The sequence below is a fragment of the Cibotium barometz genome, chromosome 20 (genome assembly GCF_041138505.1).
Source record: "Cibotium barometz isolate CiBa-2024 chromosome 20, ASM4113850v1, whole genome shotgun sequence".
Classification (NCBI taxonomy): Eukaryota; Viridiplantae; Streptophyta; class Polypodiopsida; order Cyatheales; family Cibotiaceae; genus Cibotium; species Cibotium barometz.
The window spans coordinates 15,568,343-15,589,000 of NC_141065.1; the positions used below are offsets into that span (position 1 = coordinate 15,568,343).

A 20,658-nucleotide genomic window follows, 5' to 3' on the forward strand; every position below is an offset into this window, starting at 1 on the left:
CTTCGCATACACATCCACATCACATTCTTTTACATACATTCACTCACATCCCATATCATTTATTTACATCCTGATTCACATGACATCACATCTCATCACATCTATTCACCTCACATCTCTTCACCCCTATTCACATCACACATCTCATCACATCTATTCACCTCACATCTCATCACCTCTATTCTCATCACATCTATTTACCTCACATCTATCTGATTCACATCACACATCTCATCACATCTATTTACCTCACATCTCATCACCTCTATTCACATCACATCTATTTACCTCACATCTCATCACCTCTATTCACATCACATCTATGCATCCCTTCATTCACATCTATCTGATTCACATCACACATCTCTTCACATCTATTTACCTCACATCTCATCACCTCTATTCACATCACATCTATTCATCCCTTCATTCACATCTATCTGATTCTCATCACACGTCTCCTCACATCTATTTACTTCACATCTCATCACCTCTATTCACATCACATCTATTCATCCCTTCATTCACATCTATCTGATTCTTCACGTCACACATCTCATCACTTCTATTTACCTCACATCTCATCACCTCTATTCACATCACATCTATTCATCCCTTCATTCACATCTATCTGATTCACATCACACATCTCATCACTTCTATTTACCTCACATCTCTTTTTCTTCCTGAATTATCTTTCTCAAAAAGGGGGGTGATATTTAAATTACTAATTTATTGAATTTCATTCATTGAATATTCACTTAACTGATTTTTATATTAATTATAAATTTTGATGAGGAATAAATTAATCATTTATCTGAATATTTCGACTTCGATATATTTCTTGAATTTTCTCTTTACAAACCAAGTGAATATGAAACGATAGAATTTTTCCTCTCAAAGTATTTACTTATTCATGGAAATTAAACATAGAATTAAAGAGAATCTAATTTTGATATAAAAATTCTTTATGCATCTATTTATGCATAAAATCAATTTAATAGGAATAACACTTTTAAAATAAAAAGATTTTCAATATACATCTTTCTATGCATAGAAATTGAATCTAATGAAAATAACACTTTTATAGTAAAAAAATATCCAATATGCATCTTTCTATGCATAGAAATTGAATCTAATGAAAATAGCATTTTTTATAATTTAAAAAATATCCAATATGCATCTTTCTATGCATAGAAATTGAATCTAAATTGAATCTAATGAAAATAACACTTTTATAATAAAAGAAAATCCTTTTATACATCTATTTATGCATAAAATAGGAATAACACTTTTAAAATAAAAATAATTTCTTTTAGAATACACAAACAGTGGGGATTATTCTTTTTGAACAACATAAAGATAAAACTTATTTTCACAAAATTTAAGAAAATTTTGCCATAACCTCCTTTGTATGGCTGACCATTTCTCAATTTTTACATTCTAAATTTACTTTAAAATTTATCCCAAGATGAAATAAAGCACTCTAATCTAATCAATTTTTCACTTCTAAAGAGTAATCAATAGAGGAAAAGTTTAACTCAATTTATTTGTTACTCATTTTAGGATAAAGAAAGGCTGAAATTCTTAATGAAGAGAAAGGGGAAGCCTTTTCATCAAGGCTTATAATCCATAATCACATTAAAAAGTAAAGAATTTAGAAAACCATAGATTAGAATTTAAAAAAAAGTAGAATTAATAACTTACATGGAGTTTTGTGAGCTTTCCTTTGGCTTGACGGATTGAGGGTTCTACTCTTGTTTGGATCAAGAGTAATTCTTTGTAGAGGAATTAGTCAAAAACAAGTGAATTATCAAGTGAATTCAATGTTTTTGGCTTTGGGGAGGAGTAGAGTAACAGTGCATAAACACTATCAAGCTTTTACAACGGGGGAGGCTTCTATTTATAGGAAAGTGAGCCTCAAACCAAGCAAACTAATTCTAGAATTTTCCAGATCAGTTTGGTCAATTTTTGACTATTTTTGGGTCAGTTCAGCTTACTTTTTGAAACTAGATTTGAATTAGGAGAGAGGAGAGATGAAATATCTCATTTTATTGCTTTAAAATAGAAAGAAATGATGAGAAAAAAGGCGCCTCCTTCATGAAGGAAAATCCCCATTTTGAGGTGTCAAAAATCAGTTTTTTAACTATTTTCCTTGGTTCTTAGTCCACTCTTCATCTTATGTGAGTATTTACTCATTTTTGGGGGGGTTTTCTTTATTTCTTTAATTTGTCTCCTCCCTAAATTTAGATTAATCTAATTGGTCCCTCAGAACCTTAATCCAAAATTTTCAAAAAATCTGGACCCTTAGGCTAAGGCCTTTTGAGCAAATTATAATTTATTTCTAATGCACCTTAGGAAATTCTTTTTAAACTTCTATTTTGGGAGAATTTAGTTTATTAAGAAAGGATATTTTTCCATCCAAAGGTATCTAAAAATTGAGTTCTCTCTCTAGAACATTTTCTCTCTCTAAGTCAAAACAGGTGGAAACAAGATCTTTTATTATTCTAAAAAGGGGATTGATTACAGGGGAAGAAACTGGACATCTTGAGGGGCTAGGGAGGAATCTTACAAAATGCCTCTCACCCAAGCACTATGATCGTCCCTCTTGTTGTATAGCGAGATCTCCTCAATCTCATCTTTTGGTCTTCTTCGTGGTACAGCCATATCAATTGTGAAGCTATAGTAGTGAGATTAGGGTTGGGTGAATGAGATAGAGAAAGAAAAAGTGAAGATGCTATGCAAATTAGGGTTTCGAGCTTGATGGATATTGAAGAGATGGAAGAAGAAGGGAGGAAGGTTAACGAGAGTTTAATTTGGACGTTCAAGAGGGAAAGCAGACTTGAAAATAAAACTTTTGACTATAATGAAGTTTGAGATGGGTTTTTTGGGGGGAAAGTGACTTTTGGGGAATCTCAAAAATTTTAAAATTTTAAGGATTTTTTGAGCCACGAGAATGGTGGGACCAAACCTACCCTAAGCCCCCTACTTTTTGAAAGGAACAAGTGTAATTATTAGTGCTGAAAGCCTAGTCCCCCTCCCTACAGCATATTCAAAGGAGACCAAATGTGCACAATCCTCTATTCCTATTGGTTTGTTGCTAATTACTTTCATTAGCAAAAGGCCCAAAATATGTTCAAATGGCCCCTAATGATACCATACATCTCTAGGGTTCCGTGCACTTGCAATCATGGAACTAAGCATATGTTGCATCACAAAAAGCTGTTCACTTCTCTCTTCAACTTGCATGTTTAAATATGGATAGTTTACTTACTACAGCTTCCCACTTTTAATGTCATTCTACCTTCCCTTATTATTATATGGCCTGGTTCGCCGCAATAATAACACTCTATGCTATTTTCACTTGCTATTTTCACTATGATTTCTTTGCCATCCTCCTCGGCCTCTCTAGCTCCCCCCACCTATAGAGTGGCCTCTTCCGTCTATTTATTGTACATTATATTCATGTTTCTACTACCCATGAATTATGTTTTGAAAATGGCGTGTAACTTGTTCTCTGGATGATGACCTGCCTCTACTTCTACTTGTGTTCGTGTAGAAGGCCTACTTCTGCATATTTCTTGAAGATGATTTACTCCCTACATTCATCTCCTCAGTGATGATAAGAAGGGCTATAAGATCATCAAAGTTCAAGGATAGATATCTAAACCGATTATACTCTTTGCCAAGCCCATTCAATGTGACTGACACCAAGTCATCGTTCTGAGTCGTCGTCAACAACAGGAGCGCCAATAGAGTCGAGGGCATCTGTTGCAAGCACTTTAACTTTTAATAAGTAATCACTAATTATACTCATCTTATTCCTCTCCACATTATGCAGCTCTTGAGTTAACTACATTTTTCTTGCCTTGGTACTTGTGCTATATAGTTTAACCAATGTATCCCATGCATCCTTAGGTGTCACTGCATCTTGTATATCACCAATCATAGCATCTTACACATTAATAGACAGAGCCAATACATCACTTTGTTGGCTTTCTCATGCTAAGCCTTAAATGTTTGTGCCTAAGGAGTGACGTTTTCTTCTAGAAGCTTCAGCATTACACCTGAGACAAACTCCTAGTATCCTTTTTTCCATAAGGAAGTTTCTCATCTTGAACTTTCATGCTTGGAAGTTATTCTTATTCACCTTCTTGCTCACAATGTGGGATAGAATGTCCGACATCATTACCTATAGTAACTTACAAAACAATGCTTGTAAAAACTTTTACACTTACACCAACCCTATAATCACATAAGCAACCATCTACAAATCTCATGTAAACATACATTTACCAATAACCTACAAATCTTAGATTCTCGATTATGCAGAGTGTCTTGCAATCAAATTTTTGCCAAAACTTTGCACCGAACCAAAAATTAGGCATACATAGTCAAAATCAACACTTTCACAGAGTGCTTGCAGAAAACTTACAGAGCCATGAGGCTCGAAATGGCCTCAAATCCAAATTTTGAAACCAATCCCGCATAATAGAATGCCTCTTTGCATCACCATAAAAGGGTGGCTCAACATGTGACAATGCACCTTAGTGTTGTGCCTACATGTTGCTCTTGCCTACTAGCAGCTACGTGCAAAGATTTGCTTCCAAATCAAAGGGAAAGAGATGGAGTTACTTTTACCCATATACTACTTTCTTTTCTTACCTCTTGAGCTCTTCACACAAACAGATTCTCTGATACCATGAAAAGGATGCGGGGGAGAAGGTGAGCGTGAGCTCTTTCCAAGCAAATACACACACACACGCGCGCGCGCGCGAGTAGACAAGCACGCAAGGAAGATAGATGGCTTAATTCTCTTCTAAACTCTTCTCTTCTCTACAACCATAACATAAGCAAAAAATAAGCAAAAACCACTGGTGGCATATCATACATTATCTCACCAACCATTCTAGTGGAGTAAGTGTGGAGCTGTCATCATGGCATGTCTCATATATCTGCACTAGTTGAGCTCGATATCTCAACGTTTAATGTTGTGTAGGACTTGGTGCTCTCTGTGCCAAGTTATGCTTCGCTATTGTTTATGCATGGAGAAAGACCTTGCCATTTTCTACGTATGTCCTAAAGATATCGTGTGTAACTCATCTAAAGTAGGGAGTGGGAGCTTGATATCGTGTGTAACTCATCTAGAGTAGGGAGTGGGAGCTTGATGCACATTTGAGCTTGTCATGAGATACATTTTATACACTTTAAATGTGAGGAGATACCGCGATGTTGACATAGTACATGCTTGGTTGATATTTTATTACCCCCTCCATATGGTAGTAGACTCCCTTCATTCACTCAATGATGATGAGTATGTTGGCTATGATGATATAGCCTTATATTTTTGGTATTTATCATATGTCATTTTTTGAGATATTGACATATATGCTTGGTTAATATGTTTTAGTATTACTCTTCACATATGGTAGCACACTCCGCGTACTTTATGCTTTGGGATTAAACTTGGTGTGTTGTTTTGATTTTCAAATCTCTTGTTTTATATATTATTTCCCCAAGAATAGAGTTCTACTTTAATCCATGTTCGAGATGGTTATGAGATGCTTTTGTTGATTCTTGATTCTTGCAAGCTTTGTGGTTGTGAGCTTATGGTTGGGAGCTTCATAGATTTTGATATGCAAACCTGAACAAAAGTTTAATATCCATACAATCTTGGTATATGTGTATATCTTCTCATCTAATAGAAGAAGACTTAAAATCTATTTGCATACAATAATCATGCCTAGGTACAAAAACCATAAGCTTGTTTTAAAAAAAAAAATCAAACCCCATACATGGGAGGAGGCTTTTGTATTAGAGTATATAACAATGCTTATGCCTTTGTAGATTAATTCGGTCACTAGCATGGATGTATTTTAATAAGGGAAGCAAAAGTCAAACCTCCCATACAAGGATGCAAAACATACTTGAAATTTCACATAATTTATTGCACCCCCTTCCTTCGTGGTGTAAAGGTAAGAATGTAGGATGCATACAATGTTATTTTCTCTAAGAGAGAGGACAATAATGGGATTTGATTGTTTCAAGAAGAATTTCATGTTTTCAACTTGTGATGCCGGGACTAGAGGTGTTGGCATAAATGATGGTCGCACCTTATTCATGTATGCTTTTAGGGGGGAAGATAAGGACATAGATAACCAATTTTAGTGAAAATTATGAGTGATTATTGTGGATGATGACATAGTGTAGAGCTTCAAAGTGCTATTAAAGAAAAAAACGGTAAGGCGAAAGCTTTAATTGAACCTGGACACATATATTTTATCCATTTTGATAATTATGATGATTTGTATGATGGACATTTTCCTTTCCGATCCTTTCGGAAGGTGAAGATAAACGTTTTGTAATTCCCTTCCTTTCCGATGCTTTCGGAACATGACAAGCAAAGTTTTGTAATTCCTACTTCAACGTCAACAATGAGTAGATTTAGATGACATTGGTCATTATTATTGAGTAAAGAGAACATCCTAGTATATGAGCAACTAATCACATTTAGCAATCCAAAAATAGATTTGAAAACCAGAATATGATTCGTGTGAGAGAGAGTTGAGAACCCAGACAACATCGGCAAATTGCACACATACAAAAACCGAGAAGGCCCAAAAGGGCCACACAAGTGTAAAAAAAGAGACTGACAAAAATGAAAAACTTTTTTTTTTTTTTGTGGGGGCAGCTCAAGAAAGATAGACAATAGGGGGGAATGCTCAATAAAAGTATAAAATGTTGGTGCGAACAATAAGATTGTGAATAATATGGTGTATATTTAGTAGGGAAGAGGGATGCAATAGGGGTCGGATGGGGATACATTGGAATTTGGAAGGTAAGTGTAAGTGGCGTCCCCTGTTGTTAAGGCAAGAAGCGTGCAATGGTGGTAAATGGGTGAAATGGTGGTGAATGCAGGGTGTGTTTACTAGGCATGAGAGTGAAATTGGGGGAGGGGGGAGGTTTTACTTAGGCAAAATGGTGATTTGGAAGCAGATGGCGGCGGGGGGGGATGGGTGTGTTTTTGTGTGTGTGTGTGTGTGTTAATTAGGCAAGAAGTGTAAGGCAAGAGGAGAGGACAATGGCAGCGATGGAGCAAGTGGGCAGAATGGAAACAGAAGGTGCAGAACTGGGTGGAGTGGAGGGAGCAGGGGCCGGTGGAGGGGGGCTAGGGGGACTGGTGGCAGGGGAAGCCTGCGAGGAGGGGCCGGGGGCAGCTTGAGAGGTAGCTGAAGAAGGGATGCTGGGAATCGACGGGGAAGGAGCCGAAGCAGTTGAAATGGAAGCGGGGGCTTCAGCGGTGCTGGGAGGAGCAGGCGTTGGAACTGTGGTACTGGGTGCTGGTCCTGCCTTCGTTGGAGAGGGCGAAGGTACTGATGCCGTAGGTGAGGCAGCTGGACCCGGTGAGCTCGCTAGCACCACCACCATCAGCTTCCGCCCGCTCTTGCACAGTGCCTTGTCTCCGCTTATGAAGTAGTATGTGGACTTCCTCCCTAGCTCAGCCACATTGTTGCCTCTCTTGTATGTTTTCATCGGATTGCTTGTGTGGCACGCCTTGTACTCCTTTCGGCTCACCTCGTGCACCTCACCGCTCTCCGTGTGGTGAGAGAAAGCTACAACAAAACCACTTCACTGTGTTAAGGCTCCTTCTCTCTCTCTCTCTCTCTCTCTCTCTCTCTCTCACACACACACACACACACACACATACACATACACATGGGGCATGCAGGAAAATTTGTGAAAAAATGTAGTACATTCTACTACACAGCCGGAGAAAATCACATACTTTTGTGCTAACAATAACGGCAGAAACCAAAGAATTAAAATGGGTCTTAAAAAGAGGTTTGTAGCTTCATTACAGAGAGAGTCCTCCGTTTGGAAGTAGTTCTCCACTGCCCATTTGCCATTGATATCTGCCACCTTGTACAGAGCTCCAAGGGTGAGGTGAAGCTGGGTCAGGAAACACAGTATGCCTAGAGCTAGGAGCAGGCACTGCGGGCTTGGGGGGAAGGCCATGGTTGCTGTTGCAAAAGCAAGCTAGACTGGTTCAAGGTCAAGGCAAGGAGGGCAAAGGAGAGCCCACAAAGAAGAAGCTATTAGAGGAGAGGCAGGGGAAGGTAGAACTCTGAAAAGAAGGAAAAATAATTGAAACTATAAGGGGATTATAGTGTAAAGGGGTTTGTGGGGGGGGGAGAGAGAGAGAGAGAGAGAGAGAGGGAGGGCAGGGGGAAGAATCACAACACTCCACCCATGCACAAGCTTTTAGAGAACTGTGATCTGCAAGCCAGTTGTAGCTTGTGGGGGCTGGGTTGTGCATATGACATATCGGTACTCTCTGGCTGTGTGTGCAGATGGGCCACCTCATGTATTCATAATAGTCATTTTTATGCAAATTTCGCTATTTATTTCTTTTTCAGCAAAAGCACACAGAATCTTTAAAAAAATGTTTTATCCTAATTACCCACCTCAAATGCTAGCCTATACAGTTACACTGCCTTAGGTAGTGATGATAGTCTTTTTGGGAGCCTTCGTCCTTAATTATGATGCTAATTTCCACAAGAATTTTCCTAATTATGGGTATTGTTTGCGAGCCTTCGTCCTTAATTTTTGGGAATGAAGAAAAAGAAATATTGGAAGAAATAACTTTTGCTATGCAAATTCACAAATATATTCAGAAAAGGAGAAAGGCAAGATCCACCAAGAGGTCGTGGTGAGTCCTGAGATTGCTTGTTGCTAGAGAACACATAAGGGTCATAGTACCATCTTGGAGTCGTCTACTTTTATAAAAAGTTTGTAAAATTGCAATGTATTCTACTCTAGAGAAGATTGATTTGAAGGGACGGCTTTCTTAAAAAATGTGCATGGGCATGTGTGCGAGTGCGCTATGAGAGAGAGAGTCTGTGTGTCTAGAGAGCATGTGTGTGTGTTTTTGAGAGAGAGAGTGTGTCTAGAGAGCATGTGTGTGTGTGTTTGAGAGAGAGAGAGAGAGATGTGCATGAGAGACAAGAGAAAGTGTCTAGAGAGCATGTGTGTGTGAGAGAGAGAGAGAGGGGTGTGTGTGTGTGTGTGTGTTTGAGAGAGAGAGAGAGAGAGATGTGCATGAGAGACAAGAGAGAGTGTCTAGGGAGCATGTGTGTGTTTTTGAGAGAGAGGTGTGTGTGAGAGAGAGAGACACACACACTACAGAGCAGATGTGTGTGTTTTTTCGAGAGAGGGAGCCGTGTGTGGAGCAACTGTCAGTAAGTATCTTGTGCTCTTTAGCTCATCAATTCAACTGATCGAATCAGCAACTGGCCGAATCAATCATAAGTGGAATGTTGCTGCACTTCATTGAGTCCTTCACATGATTAATTGTATACCTAAGCTCCATTAATCAGCTCAAATGCCTCCTAATTAGCATAAAGTAATTAGAGGGTTGCTGCAAAAAGAATGATATAGCGCAAAAAGAAGAATTTTTATAATTATTTTTCTTAATCTCGTGGGTACCTGATATTCCTGCTGCCTGCATATTCTTTTTTGGCTATGTGCTACAATTAAAAAACAAATTTATGCGTGCTGCAGACCCGAGAAGCCCCTTTATCCAACGGATTGGTCCGGTCTGGAACCTCTTTGAAAAAGGCTTATAACTAATAGTTATTATTTCAAAATTTCCATTTAGAAAACACAATGGAGGCCATGCTAAAGATTTACATACACTTGAAAGCGTAGCTACTTCACTCTCAGAAACACTAACTACTAACACTTCATTCAAATTTGAGTGAGAAATAATGATTCAAATGCACTAAATGTTACTCATACCAAAGTCATTACAAATCTTGGTACCTTAGTGATTAAAAGAAAATGATTTTTCTTAGTTGCATCTCTAAGTAATCTAATAATTTTAAAAACATTGCTCTTGAAGACCACCCAAGAAGGCTCCCAAAAGTGTCTCTCTCTTAGAGAGGTTACACATATCCAAGCATACATTTTTTGTGTAAGGAAATTTAATGATGATTAACACAAGGGGGGAAAATGAGGGAGCTTCATTGCCCCTCTATCTTGCTCCTTCATTTGCACCTCCTTGTAGTTGATGGGTGTTAGGGCAATTCCAAGACCACACGGATCTTATTCTTATATGTGAAAATATTGTTCTTGGAAATGATGTGTCCAAGGATGACTCCATGCTCAGCGCAAAATTAGCACTGAGATGCGTTAGACTATGCACATCTCTCAAAGACAAGCAGAAGATGAGCAAGATGCTCCTTCTACTTTGTGATCAAATAAAGGTCATCTATGAATATCTCAAGGAACTTTTGAAGAAGATCTTTGAAGGCGATGCAGATCAAGTGTTGGATAGTGGTGGGGAAATTGGTCAAGCCGAATGGCATGCCTTAATAATGATAGGTTTCACTCTCCATAGGCAAATGCTCTTGTATTAATTAACTAGATTGATTGTAGCTTTAAAGAAGCTATAAACTTCTACTCTGGTGCCTCTCTCCAGCATGTGGTCAATGTATAGCATGGGATAGTGGTCACAAACTCTAGTGGCATTCACTTTTTTGAGGTTATTAATGCACACTCTAAGCTTTCTGTTCTTCTTAGTCTTGGTGAGACAACCACTCGTCGGTGTGCTTAATCTCATGTATAAATCTTGCATCAATGATGAGCTCATCGACCTCTTTTTTTATTATTTGTCTGTACTCGAGATTCATGTAGTCGACTCTCTGTTTTGACGGTTTCGCACCTTTACTGGTGAGAGAGATGGTGTGTTTCACCACTTCAATGAATTCTTTAAACAAGGCCATCAACACTCCTTCTTTCTTTCGGTTCTTGCTCAGGGGTGAGGTCTTTGGCATTAAATGCTCATCCTATCATAAAGAAAGAACTAAATTTACCATCTTACTCACGTGTGTAATGGAGGCCCATCTTTTGTAAGATGGCGTTGAAGACTTTATCATCTTACATGGTGTATATGCTTGCTTAAGGCTAGAACTAGTGGCCCATCTTATAAATTGAAGATTGTCTCTCCTTCTAAGTCCTCTTTCATTGTATCTATTATTAGGGGACCTAGTTGAATTGGTTCCAGAGATAGAGCCGGATTTGACTCTTTTTTAGGCCTTTTGGGGATGGTCACATGCTCGGTCAAGGCCTTTGGCACGCTCTAAGGCTCCCTTATTGGTTATATGATTAGCTTTGGAATAGGGTCTAGGATACACTCAAGCAAGCTCAGTGGTTTGTACTCGACCACTTGCTTAAGGATAGGCTCTAGTCTAGCCTACACCTTTCTCACGAGCTTTTGGGCTTATTTCATTCGCAACATGGGGCTGGGGTTTTCTTTGAGTTCTTGCTTAGGAAGGTTTGTGTAGTCAATGGACTCTTTCTTTGACACTCATTCAAAGATGTAATGTCTAGACATATACAAATGGTCATGAAGCCTCTTGCTCTTGAGATCGATTAGTGAATAGATCAATGAGAGATAAGTGATCGAACTGTACTCAAGGATTGCATCCCATATGGAGATACTTGGCTTTAGTAATGTAGTCCTGCATGGTCTCTCACCTTCCTCTTGGTTGTAGGAATATAGTCCCGCATCATCTAGTAATGTAGTCTTGCATGGTCTCACTTTCCTCTTGCTTGAGGATGTAGGGTTGTGCAATCGAACTCCATTTGGCTCTACTAAAATAAAATACCACAGTAAAAGTGTGTCTCAAGACCTCATAGTTGACCTTTTCAAGCGAGTTTAGTACCCTAAACCACTGGCATGCTTTGTTGCTTTGCGTTTAAGGCAAAGTCCAAATGAAAGATCTTAGTTTCTCTTAATACACAATAGGATCTCCAGTTCCATTGAATTTTTTCATCATCCTTGAGATATGGATTAGCTTGATCTTGCCCAAATCTGGGCCATCTTGGGGGAAACCCAAGTCGTGGTCGATTCCAAAAGTTTGAAATAGTGTGGCATTCGACATGGTTTGAGAACTTCTTTCTAAAGTGAAGCTTGATAGTTATGTCATGCTCCAACTGCCTCACTAGACATTTGCCTAAAGCCGGGGCTTAGTTTAATGCACTTTTCATAAAGTATGCAAATATGGGGTTTGGAGTACTGTGACACCTTCCTCCACCCACGTCTGCATTTATTTGGCTCAATTCTTTCCAAAGCTCCTCCCTTGAGGTAGATTTAAAGGATTCTTTCCTTCTTAATGAAGTACGAAGGCTAGGTGTTTTTGAGGAAGTATAGTTTGATGTATTACAATCAACTGGATTGTTGTTTTCCAACAAGTAGCCCAAATCGAGTTCACATCGCATCTCTCAAAAAATTGATCTTTGATGCTATGAGTGGTTGGTGAGTAGGTTTCATAATAACAACATTATTGGGAAATAACTTATTAAGGAAAACACATTCAAAAAATGCTGATGCTCTAAGATTAGCCACTTAAGAAGAAGGTCTTTGAATAGAATAAGTCATTGATTACTACATAAATTGTAAAGTTTTTTAAATTTTAATTTTTTTGGATTTTTAATTTTGACTTTTTGAGTTTTTAAAAAAGTTTGTGTGTGTGTGTATGCGCGCGCGCGTGCGTGTGTGCATGTGTTTGTTCGTTTAATTGGGTTTTGCCATGTCTGTGCTCACAGCTCACGCTTTGTGGGTTCTTGACTGATGACTTATGCCTAGCTGGGCTCATGCTTAGTCACTTATACCTCTTTTTGTATGAAATGGGCTCACATGGTTTTGGTGAGCTAAACACACGTCACATTTGCTAGTAGGCTCACATCTAGTGGCCTCACGTCACATTTGCTAGTAGGCTCACATCTAGTGGCCTCACGTCTTATGGGTTCATGTCTCATGTCACATCTAGTGGCCTCACGTCTTATGGGCTCATGTCTCATGTTGTAGCTAGCTAGGCTCACGTATCATGGCTAGCTAGGCTCATGGAATTTTTATGAAATGGGCTCTCTTAGCATGGGGCTTCGTGCCCATGACATGGTTGGTGAGTAATGATTGGTCTTGATATTGATTGAAATTTAATGCCAATTATAGATTGTATAACATGAAAATCTTTGTAGGATATAGATAATACAATTCTTTAAGGTAAATTTTACTTGTACAATATTAGGTTCACCTCACGTCTCAACTAGGTAGATTTATGTCTTATACTTAGCTTAAGTCTCAGCTAGGTAGACTTGCATCTTATACTTAGCTCACGTCTCAGTTGGTAGACTCACAACACACCTCTGTAAGCTCATGTCATGCCCCTGTAGGCTCACCCGTGTCCCTATAGACTCATGTTTGGTAGGCTTATTTTTTATTTCCAGAGACTGTGGGTACGTCTCGCGACTAATTTTCATAGGACTGTGAGTACATTCCCCAACAGGAGATGTGGTGTAGCCTAGTTTTTGTGATTTTTCACATTTCTTGGACTTGTATGGGGGTGATTAAGGTTCCTAATGGTGTTTTTGCAAGTGATTGAGTGTTTTTGATTGATTTTGGTTGATTTGATACTTTAATGCTACTAATTTCATGATGTATGAACTAAACTTATAGAATGTATGAATAAAAATTATAACTTTCTCACTCTTATCTACACAAAATTGATCTTGTAACGTGTTTTCGGAGTGGATTACACTCCTAATCAATAACTAAGCTGTTTCTTAGCTTAATGCAATAAAATCAAAGTTGTTTGGGCTTCAAAATCTTAAAATTTCCAAGGAAATCATGGTTTCCAAAGTATGTAAATAGAATGACCTAACCTAATGCAAATAGAAATGACCTAACCTAATGAAAAACATGCTTCAAAACAACAAACCTAACACTTCTGAAGCTCTAAATCTGAATGCCTTTTGCAGTAGTGTGACCAATATTGGGTAATCCTAATAGCTTGGAATGGATGAAAAAATGGAGGTAAGCCCTAGGCTAGTCTCCCTTGATGATGTCAAATATGTTCAAGTTTAGCTTACCTTAGCATATACTAAAACAATTGTCGTTTGGTACTTTTTCGTAGAGCCGCAAATGCAACTTCCCGATGTGGGTGTGCTACCCCATCCATTGCATCCTCAATGCATTGTACATGAATGCTTCCATGGCTATCCCGTGTGGAGGTAGAGTTTCAATCATCTTGATGGACCTGAGAAGAAGATGGTTACACTATAGATCAATCACACAAGATGTGGAAAAGAGAAGGTCATGTAAGAGACATCCTACAACCACACTTATCTAAGCAAGTATCCATTAAATAAGCAAGATTCAATAAAACATAAGTAAGAGGGTAGGGAGGAGAGGAGGATCTCACAAGTATTCTATTGTAAAGAATTGAATGTGTATTGCTTAATGTCAAAAATGACTTATATGCAAATGACTAGCTTTCACACTAGGTTGGACTGAATGTAAAAAAGGTCCATGGCCACTAGTTCTAGTCTTAAAGCGAATATGTACATGAAGTTTATGATTTATCTATTTGGCATTAAGCTCACGATAAGACTGTTTTATAGATACCATTGCCATCTTACAAGGAATGGGGCTTTCGTTACAATGTTGGTAAGATGACAAAACACGTCTTACGGTACGATCGCCGAGGGGGGGGGGATTAAAATCATGTTATTTGGCAAAGTGGTTAACAACATTGCAAGTTTAGTTTTGTATCAATCTTATCATAAGCCATAAATCAAATGTTGTGATTTTCAAAGAGTTTCTCATTATTTAGTGGCTCAACAACTTTAGTTTTGTATTAATCGTATTACAAGCCGTAAATCAAACTTTGTGATGCTTGAAAAAAGTTTAGTTTTGTGAAATTAGAATACATTGAAGTTTCAAATTCGTAGATTTCGAGAGGTAATAAATACAAAACAAGCAAGTAAAAACACCCAATTTTGAGAGAGGAATGTTTTTCACCATTTGGGAACGGAATGGCCTCTTAACGTAAAGCAAAAGCGATCAATTATCTCCCGATACTGCGCCATTTTGTAATTACCGCCGTGTCCGGACACGTAGCCTGACAGCCAGGACCGGACAATCGGGTGATGATGCCACGCACAACACGCGTGGCACGCACGTCTTTGAAGTTTGCAAAATCTTTAAAGACAGTACGTGGACTCCCATTGTGGAGCAACAATCGTGCCTCCTTTCTCTTACAGGATACTCTAAAAAAGTTTTTTCCAAAAAAGTGGAAAACCTTCATGTAAAAAATTGTGAAAATATTCATTTTAAAAAAATTTCAAATCTGAAGATTTTTGTTCTATAAATTTTCAAAATCTGGAGGTATTTGTACTTTCAAGTTTTAAATTCGAAGGTATTTTTCAAAATAAGCGTTCATTATCTTCTCTTTCTCTAGGGTCGAATTATCTTCTCTTTTCGAACACTTGCTACGTGAGTGATCATTCATTATCTTCTCTTTCTCTAGGGTCCAATTGGTCTCTTCTTTGCTCCACCACCACCACCTCCAAACCACATGTAACATTTGATAGATGCCAGCCTTCCCTGTGCACCTATGGGAAAAAATTCTAGCATACTTGGTATGTTGTTGGTAAAGAGCATTTCTCCTCACACTAGCACAAAAAGTTTCATTTTTTTGTCCACTACATTCGCTCATTCTCATTCAAATAGACCTTGTAGGGTCCATGTGCTACTAGTTTCATGCCATCTACTAGTGTTTACTACCATTGGTAGCACAACTTTCATTTTGTTGTAGCTTCAATAGCAGTATCCAAGTACTCAACTAGCTCCTATCTTCACCATTGGTAGCACAACTTTCATTTTGTTGTAGCTTCAATAGCAGTATCCAAGTACTCAACTAGCTCCTATCTTCACCTACATACACAAGTAATCTCTACCTAGCAAAGAAAAGCTAAGGTCTTTCTTTGTAATGCCATCAAGGGTACACCAACTATGGTTACCTAGATTTTTAAAGATCTTGAAGTTTTTGGGTTTTTGTTAAAGAGGACATGTACCTATAATTGCTATTGAAAACTTGAGTCCACCCTTGCTTCTTATTATGTCTTCTTCACTACTTCTATAATTGTTTTATAATTTGGCTAAATTTAGGAAAAAAAAAGGCTTTCAAAAAAATTTAGAGGGGAATTCTTGGGAACTTTGGCTGAGAAGATGCAGAAAAGCAAAAAAGATAACAAAATGGAGGACCCCACAGAGACTACCATAAAAGTTAAAGATGAAGAAGGCATAGTAGGTGATGAAAAAGTTGATGGTGATGATGCTATAGTTATTGGTGACGTCGAGATCCTATTCCATCACTGAATTTGTAAATGAGCAATGATGATCTTGTATAAAAACTAGAAACATTTTCCATAGAAATCTATTTTGGGAAGTATTACATAGCTCTACTCTAGTGCATCTTGCAAATGAGGCATCATATTGAAGCTATCCAAATGCACCATGTAATACTTCAATGATCCCAAGGTTGGATAAACATCTGCAAAATAACAAAATATAATGTTGTAGCCTTGAGATGTGATACAATGGTATGTACATTTAAAGCACAACCCTTATCGCATTTTAAGGCTATTAAACTATTTTAAAAGATATTATTTGAATGTTCCCTCTTGCGCCATGCAATACGACATGACATGGTTTGTTTTCATCATCTGTTTCTTTTTTGTCAAAAATTAAAAAACTAAAAAAAATTGCAACATGTCTCCCCTCTTCATATGCAGATTGTCACCTGCTCCTTTAGGAGCCACCAATTCGACTGCGCCGCCGCCACCATGTCATCTTCTCCTCTAGGAGACACCTATGCACCCTTTGCTCAATCATGACCATCCATGCAGCCACCTTTGCACCCATCGCTTTAGTCTCTTTAGATGACATTGATGCAGCATTGCTGCTCCTCGTAAGCCTTACTTATAGCATTGCCTTCATCATCTTCTCTACACACACCAGCCATAAGGCAATAAGATTCCACGAGTTGCTATTAAGTATACGAGGATGGATAAACATCTGCAAAATAACAAAATATAATGTTGTAGCGATACAATGGTCTCCATATTTAAAGCACAACCCTTATCTCGTTTTAAGGCTACTATACTATTTTGAAAGACATTATTAGAATTTTATCTCTTCGGCTACATCATACTTCCTCTAGATATAGCGAGATGTGCCCATTGATCATTTTCCCCAGTACAATTGACCACTATCATAGATTGCAAAGGACGGCGAGGTCTCCTATGGATTCCTCCTTCTTCTCGCTCAGTGTCTTGTTGAACTTGAGAGAGATTCCGTTACCACAAGCTTGCAATATAATTTGGTTTGCTATATTGAAGCACCTCAACATAGCAACTATAGGATCACCACATTACATAAGAATAGCAAAAGAAACAAGTTCATAGTTGCACAATAGAAGGAGTACTAAACCATTACATTGGGAAAAAAAAGAAAAGAAACGTTATCATATTTAATTTTGGCACGCAAATCAAAAAAGCATTAATGAATCCGAAACAAAAATATCAGACTCAAACACAAAAATATCAAACTGGCAGTTTTGAAAAATTTGCATAGGTATTGCAACATGTTTCTCTCTCTCTAGAATCGAAATATAGAAATTGATTTTTTACGAATTTCTACATTACATAGACCTCACTCTCATTGGTGGATTGCCTTTTTTACTCTAAGCCAAAAGGCCCCAAAACGAGCTCTGGTTTTCCCTAATGGTCTCCAGTCTTCTACTCTATAATTGATATTGTACTTGACTACTTTTACCTAATGGTTTTCCCTAATGGTCTCCAAAAATATGGTCTTCTACTCTATAATTGACTACTTTTATTCATTAGCTATTTTACTTGATTGCTTATATTCCCTAAGATTGTCATTGAAAAAAATATATAATATCACACCTGTATGCACTAATGTAGAACTATATATTTAAAGTAGGATACGCAAACAAGGGCATTTAAAATGTCTTTCTAAATGTCCATAACATTATAAAATAACCATCACATACAACATATTTTTGAGTGACATGTGGTATTTTAAGACTACGTGGCACTTAGGACCAGCAATTTGAGGGGTGCTAACTATGTGTGTTAGGAGTCAAGCTTCGCAAACCCAACTATAGAGGTGCTCAGAGAGACACCTTAATACACATCCATGTTTTTGTGAGGAAAGGGACCTTGCAATAAATCGCTCTCTCTCTCTCTCTCTCTCTCTCTCTCACTCACTCACTCACTCTCTCTCTCTCTCACACACACACTCACTCACTCACTCTCTCTCTCTCACACACACACACACTCACTCACTCACTCACTCTCAATTATGTACTATGCATGTCATACTTCGCAAACCCAACTTTAGAGGGGCTCAGAGAGACACCTTAATACACATCCATGTTTTTGTGAGGAAAGGGACCTTGCAATAAATCGCTCTCTCTCTCTCTCTCTCTCTCTCTCTCTCTCTCTCACACACACACACACACACACACTCACTCACTCACTCACTCACTCTCAATTATGTACTATGCATGTCTACTTGTACCAAATAGATCTATATTTTTTTCTATCTCGTTATAGTTGATTTAAAATGCAAGTGCTAAAATCCCATCCCAAGTGCATGAACACTTATATGAGACAACTTTCTATTTTATATGGATATTTTCCAGAACATGAAAGCATGACTCTTTTTTTATGACCCTTTGAATGCACAAGTCATTCAAGATTTTGGTGCACAGGCTTTATTTTTTCTTGGACTTTCCACTTGTTATGGCCCGTTAAGTTTTGACTCTCTCCAGAACTCTATCTCATTCATAACAAAGAGCAAAATAAGCAACAACCCTCATGGGGAACTTACCTTGCCCCTCTAAGCTCGGGTCTCCTGAAGCCATCCAAGCTTGACTAGTGCTGCTTTTGTTTCCAGCTTCTCTCCTTCAAGCTTGATTAGCGCTGCTTGCTTCCAACCTCTCTCCTTTAAGATCTCTCTTCCTTATTGTCACACCAAGTTACTTTACCTCTTACAAGAACTAACTCACCTCTCAATATGTACTCTCTTAAACTAATCTCATCTCTCTCTCTCTCTCTCTCTCTCTCTCTCTCTCTCTCTCTCTCTCTCTCCACGCACACACACATACAAGAGCAAGTAGATAGCTTATTTCACAAAGGGGGATTATGTCCATTCATCATGAGATAATGCCTTATTGACAACTAGTCCTTATTCACACTTGGGTGCCCAAAACTCTTAAGTTAACTATTTGAGCTTGGGTGTGGCCAGCTTTCTCATAAAGATTATTATAACTTTTAGTCACTTTTCATGACACTTTATTACTACACTCGTATGTGGTGGAGATCATCTTTTTAACCCAAATGGGGTTAATTTCCCATAAATTTCATCCTCGAAATCTTTTTATACCCTAAAAGCCCAATCTTTAAGTCTATACCTACAATGATTGCGGTGTTCCTAGAGCCTCTTGAGTGTTCTTCTAAAGTACATGTATGGCATCATTAAGCCTATCTCTACCTTGGATTTAAATATTGTATGCATATAAAGAAGCTAGTAATCATCCATGATGATAGTAGCAGAGCATCATGTGACCACCTCTTTGTGGGACCTTTACTCATGTCAAATAAAGGTCCCACCTCTACGTGAGATGTTGTAGGGTGTGAGAGTAAGGGAAATTAAATAAAAATGGGTATAACTTGGACTTTTCCCAGAGTATATTTCCTAGAATATACCTTCTCCTCATTGTTGGAATATATGTTGGATCCACTCACAATACTGGAATCTCCCACACATGTAAAACTTACCATACTCCCAATTGCAGAAGAAGTCTTTGCACCATTCTGGATGTATCCTAAAGATCTCAAGTGGAAGGTTGTTGACTCAACATTTGACTTAATATTGGCATACCCTCGTCTTTTATGCACTAGATACATCTTTTGGAAGATTGTTGACATCATCATCTGACTTAATATTGGCATACCCTCCTCTTGTGTGCCCTATATACATCTTTTGGAACTAGAGCTGCTTGAGTGTAAGCCCCTTGTTAATGTCGAACGTGAGGCCTTGGGCTACATCTTTTGGAAGGTTGTTGACATCATCATCTGACTTAATATTGGCATACGCTCCTCTTGTGTGCCCTATATACATCTTTTGGAACTAGAGCTGCTTGAGTGTAAGCCCCTTGTTAATGTTGAACGTGAGGCCTTGGGCGCCCTCGTAGTAGTGGTCCCAGGATGGGAACGACTCCAGCAGCGTGATAATAAGGTTGACGAACCAGATGGTGGCAATCATTGCTAGGTCGAGAACTTGGTCATAGCGACGTGGATAAATTCGTTGAAGCACCTAACCATATGCTCCTCGATGCACGGATGCTGCCGGGATGGGGGCGTGAACCATGGGAAGTTGAATTGGATTTTGGGTTTCTTTAGCTATTCTGCATGGAATGTCTTCTAGGCCTACCGATGTCGAATGGGGAGGAAGTCGGGCCTAATTTGCAAGCGAGTGGCACGTTACAGTAAACTTCCGGGCCTAATTTGCAAGCGAGTGGCACATTACAGTAAACTTCCCAGATGAAGGGCTTCATGAGGAACTCGTCGCCAAGCCGACTACTCACCCATGAGATGAAATGTTATGGGACGAGTAGCGCGGGTGGCTAGTGATAGCCATTGTGGGTTCAGGGGGGTAGTCACGCTGCTAGTGTTTGTGCTTGGCATCGAGGTACTGGAGAAGAATGTGGACGTCTAGGCGGT

At 38.5% G+C, this 20,658-nt stretch overlaps 1 protein-coding gene across 1 annotated transcript; it reads right to left on the reverse strand.

Annotated features, from left to right (window-relative positions):
• Positions 1 to 6,532: 6,532 nt before the first annotated feature.
• Positions 6,533 to 8,240, reverse strand: LOC147627575 (uncharacterized). The gene is made up of 2 exons (XM_086814488.1): positions 7,860 to 8,240; positions 6,533 to 7,613 (listed from the first exon to the last, which is right to left on the reverse strand). The coding sequence occupies exons 1-2, from the start codon at positions 8,014 to 8,016 to the stop codon at positions 7,048 to 7,050; spliced, it is 723 nt and encodes a 240-aa protein (XP_086670614.1). The 5' UTR covers positions 8,017 to 8,240; the 3' UTR covers positions 6,533 to 7,047.
• Between the last annotated feature and the right edge of the window lie 12,418 nt (positions 8,241 to 20,658).